We start from the raw sequence: 4,559 nt of genomic DNA, 5'->3' as shown, positions 1-4,559 counted from the left end.
AGGAAGGGAGAGGGAGGAAGAGCCTTGGTCAGGGGAGAGCAGAGAACTCAGAGGAGAGGAGGGTCACAGAATTAAGATAGATGTGAAGAAGAGGAAGGAGGGTTGTGACAGGTCAATGAGAATTTGGAACAGAGGATTTTTTAGAGCTAAGACTGGGGTGAGCAGCCCAGGAGGGTCCTTGCACCTGGGGAGATGGTCTTTCTTTCCACACACTGGAGGTCAAGTTCATCCTGGCTCAGGAAATTCTGGATTCGTTTCAGAGACACACTAGTCTGTGGGAGAGTATGAGTCAGCCCTGGAGACTGTGCCTTTCCTACCCCCACTTCTACTCCCTCCTCCTATCCCTGTCTTGTTCCCCACCCCAGGGGGCCCAGACAATGGCACCAAGAACCCTCCCATGACTGGGTCTTCCAAGGCTCCCACTGCCCACAGGTAAGGTCCAGGTTGGTAAGAGAAGGCTATGCCCAGAGACCCCACCTGAACTCCTGGGCCTCCAAATAACCTTTATCCCAATGACTTCAATGTTGAACAATTCTTCAGAATGAAAATGGCCCTCCCTTGATTTCAGTAATTCTCCCTGATTATCCCTTGACCCTAAGTGACCTTTCCCTGGCCCACAACCTGCCTTAACTCCAGTGGGACACCCCCAGCTACACCCACAGTTACCTGAGCCATGAAGCTGAATAAATGGGACAGCATTTGGAGAGGATCCATTAAGATATTGAACAAGGACAAGGACACAAAGGCCTTCTCAGCATCCAGCACGTTGTTCTGGTCCACACTTACATACACCCCAAGGGTGATCAGGAACCCCTGGGCAGCATGGGGGTAGGTGTTGGGATGGAGTCTGCTGGGCTCCAGCCATACCTGGGCACCCAGAGGCCCAGGCTAGCCCAGCAAGAGGCAAGGGCCCAGCCCCAACAGAGAGCCTCACCAGGAATGGGGTGCAGATCATGGTGAAAATGGACACAGCGAGGAGGTAGGCAGCTTTGCGCAGTAGCTGGAGCTCACCCTGCCTGATGCCCTCCACCTTCTCTAAGAAGCTGGGCTCCCAGGCAAACAGCTTCAGCACCTTGATGCCACCTAGGATCTCGTTCATCAGCTTGATGCGGGAGTCCTTGAGCTTCATTCGTTGTTCCTATGTGGGAGAAAGAGCAATAGTGTCACACCTGCTGCCGTCTCCAGTCTCCCACCCTGTTCTGGAATACTCAGCCCCTATCTCCCTCGTGTCCTCTGCTGGACCAAATCCAGCTCCACCCTCGGTGCTACCGTCACTGACCCTTCCAAGCAGTATCCTTCCCCCTTCCCTGGGTATCTAAAGCACATAGCACTTTCCTCTCTTTCCATAACCATCTTTTATACAGGTTCCCCCAGAATGTTAGCTTCCTGCGGATGCAAAGTTTATTTCTTTGTTCTCCCAGATGCAAACCCAAGGCTTGACACCCCAGATGAATTTATTCCTTGAACCCTATTTACAGTGCCTGTATGTGCCAGGCCGCATGCTAGACATGAAGGACGTCATGATATGCCATTCAGACATGGCGCCCACCATTACACAGCACACAGTCTGATGGAGGAGGTGGTTAATAAGCAAACAGTTACCCAATTAATGCTCAATTAGCAGTCATTACGTGTGTTCTGAAGGAAAATAACAGGATGTTGTAAGGGAGCAATGGGGTGGGGGCAGGGAAATGAACGGAAACTGGGTAATCAGGGTGGGCCTCTGGAGGAAGTGACGTTTATGCTGAGAGGTAAAGGCAGTAAGGCGGGGTGAAGAGAATTCCAGGAAGAGGGAACAGTACACGTGGTGGCCCAGAGGTGTGCTGAGTTTGATGCTTTGAAGAAAAGGCCAGGCTGACTGAAACTTGGCCAAGCTCAAGGTGGCAGTGGTGTGGGGAAGGGTTTGTAGGGTAAACAGGGACATGGTCAGTGGTCTCAGGGGGTTCTATGGGCAGTGGGTACTACTGAAACATGCAACAATGTTTGCAAGTAACAGACTGAATGACTGGCTATTTATGCTTAGAGGGGAAAGATTTCATTAGACCAGAAGACTCAGGTTCAAAGCCAAGCTCGATCTGATTCTGGACTGCCAGAATTTCTCTAGGCCTTGGTTCTCCAGCTGAAAAAATGAAAGCTCTCTCTGATGTGAGGGAAGAGTGAGCTATGGTTTGTGTAAGTGGCTAGTAGCCATCCATACTTAGAAAACAAGGCAGAGAAGACCCCCCCGCCACACACACACATACACACCACTAGGCAGCTGGCCAGGTGTTCTGGCGGGAGCAACGCACCTCTAATAGCACTTACCTCGAAAGCACGCATCTTCATGGCCATAGCTGTACCGAATGCAATCATTAAGATCATGACAGCAACTCCAGCCAGGGTAGAGTGACCCAGGTTCTGAGGAGGGAAGATAGATAAGACAGATGAACAGATAGCCAAAGTCTACAGACAGGACCTAACAGACAGAGGCCTGTTGACCTGAAATTTACAAATGGGCAGGAAGCAAAGGGTGGTGGTGGGCCAAACAGAGAAAATCAGAATGACCACATGTTTGCAGAAGCCATTAGATAATGAGGATAGACAGGGACAGTCGACATAGAAGGGTCTCCAGACACACAGGATAGCAAACGTAGACAGTGACAACCAGAGTCACACCTGACCTGCCTCCAAGGCCCTCTTTCCATCTGCAGGAAGGGTAACAGCATAGGCTGGAAATATTCAGTTGCAGGCACCAGCATCCTTGAAGTTCTGTTCCTTCTCCCCTTCCCCCAGTGCTGAGGGAAGCTCTCGTGTCTATACCATATCCTCTCTACCTACCTAGAATAACCCTCTTTCTTCTCCCTTTTCTTTTTTGTTGTTTTTTTCCTTTCCTTTCCCTCCTTCCCTCCCTCCTTTCCTTTCTTTCTTTTTAGAGATGGGGTCTCACTATTTTGTCTGGGCTGGAGTGCAGTGGCACTCATACCTATTTACAGGTATGATCATTATACACTACAACTTTGGACTCCTGGGCTCAAGTGACCCTCCCACCTCAGCTTCCTGAATAGCTGGGACTACAGGAACCCAGCTAATTGTTGTTGTTGTTGTTATTGTTTTGAGATGGAGGCTTCCTATGTTGCCCAGGCCTTGAACTCTTGGGCTCAAGGTACCTACTTGTCTCAGCTTCCTGAGTAGCTAGGACTACTGAGGAAATATTCTGACATGAGGTTGACAATTTCTCCTACAGTAGATTCACGGTGCATGCCACCTCACTGACCCAATTTTGTCTTACCATGGGGTCTTGGTATTTTGCCCAGGCTGATCCAGAATCCTGGGCTCAAGTGATCTTTCTGCATCAGCCACCTAAGTGGCTGAGATAACAGACATGCACCTGGGCTCCAGAACAGTCTTCCCTTTCCCTCCTGCAGCAAGGTCAAAGGAAGGGGCAGAGGTCAGTGCTTGAGAGTTACCTGCCAGAGGAAGTAGATTGCCAGTGAGATCTGCAGGGGTGCTGACCACACCAGGTTGATGTAGGGAGCAAGGTCCCTGAAACACTGGGCATCCTCTGACATGAGGTTGACAATTTCTCCTACAGCAGATTCACGTTTGACTGAATTGGTGATGACTAGAGCCTGTTGGTGGACAGCAAAGGGGAGGACTTGGCCACGAGCCTCTCACAAGCTGCCCAGGGCCAGCCTGCCCCCATGCCCTGCTCCAGCTGACCTTCCTATAGATGATACCTATGATCACTGTCCGGAATCTCAACCCCATGCTGAAGATGCAGTGGTAATACTGCTGTAAGAATAGCGTCTGCATCATGGAGCACACGAACATCAGCACGGCCACCAGGAAGCCCCACCAGATGGGGGCTGAGGGATTTGAAGTAAACCTGATCAGAACCCTGTGGGGAGAAGAGAGGTATGAGGTGGGTGCCCTCTGCTGCCCTCTGTTTCCACCCTCAGCCTCCCCTACAGCCCCTGCCTCTGCAGCCTCTCAAGTGGGAGCTGCTGGCCCACACCCCCTGCCCAGGCTGGGAGGGTCAGCCCAGCTGCCTCAAGAGTATGACCTCCATCCTTGTGCTATGCTGCTGCCTTCACCTCCTTCCCTGTGTGTTAGGCACCCTGCTGCCCACTCTGTCACTCTCACCGCCAGCCTCACCCGCCTGCCTTTCTTATCCCTGAACCACATGGCAGGAAGAAATGCCACTGTCCTACCCTCCTCCTGGGCTGCTGAGGGCTCTGGAATCTGCCACAAGACAAGAGTCTTACCCCTCAAATTCATTCTCCCAACTTCAACAGCCTGGCACTGCCTGGAGACCTTCCACAGGTCCCTAACCCACCTCCCTTCCTAGGGCCTTCTCCCCTCTCCTCTTATCTTCCAGCCTGTCCCCACTCCCTGCCCCCTCAGCAGCTGCCTGTCTTCTCACTCACCGCACACTGCCCTCCAAACCCCTGTCTTCTTCCTTTACTCCTGCCTCAGAAGAGGAGGTGCCCTCCAAATGTCCCAGCTGTCCTGCCCCTGAGAACATGCTCCATTGTTGCCACTTTCCCCTGGTCTCCAGTATTTTTTTTTTTTTTTTTTGA

At 51.7% G+C, this 4,559-nt stretch overlaps 1 protein-coding gene across 1 annotated transcript in view; it reads right to left on the bottom strand.

The window, feature by feature from the left end:
* Positions 1-4,559, bottom strand: part of LOC100940491 (canalicular multispecific organic anion transporter 2-like) — a 28,521-nt gene that overhangs the window by 19,737 nt on the left and 4,225 nt on the right. Inside the window, exons 3-8 of the mRNA XM_023509152.1 lie at positions 3,700-3,877; positions 3,447-3,608; positions 2,305-2,397; positions 935-1,138; positions 667-813; positions 149-272 (exon numbers count right to left, since the gene is read on the bottom strand). Coding sequence (XP_023364920.1) covers positions 149-272; positions 667-813; positions 935-1,138; positions 2,305-2,397; positions 3,447-3,608; positions 3,700-3,877 — 908 coding nt within the window. The remainder of the gene's footprint in view (positions 1-148; positions 273-666; positions 814-934; positions 1,139-2,304; positions 2,398-3,446; positions 3,609-3,699; positions 3,878-4,559) is intronic.

Source organism: Otolemur garnettii, unplaced genomic scaffold (assembly GCF_000181295.1).
Source record: "Otolemur garnettii isolate 467f Iridium unplaced genomic scaffold, OtoGar3 scaffold00479, whole genome shotgun sequence".
NCBI classification, from domain to species: Eukaryota; Metazoa; Chordata; class Mammalia; order Primates; family Galagidae; genus Otolemur; species Otolemur garnettii.
The sequence above is the reverse complement of the archived record's forward strand: the minus strand, read 5'-3'. Positions and strand labels throughout refer to the sequence as shown.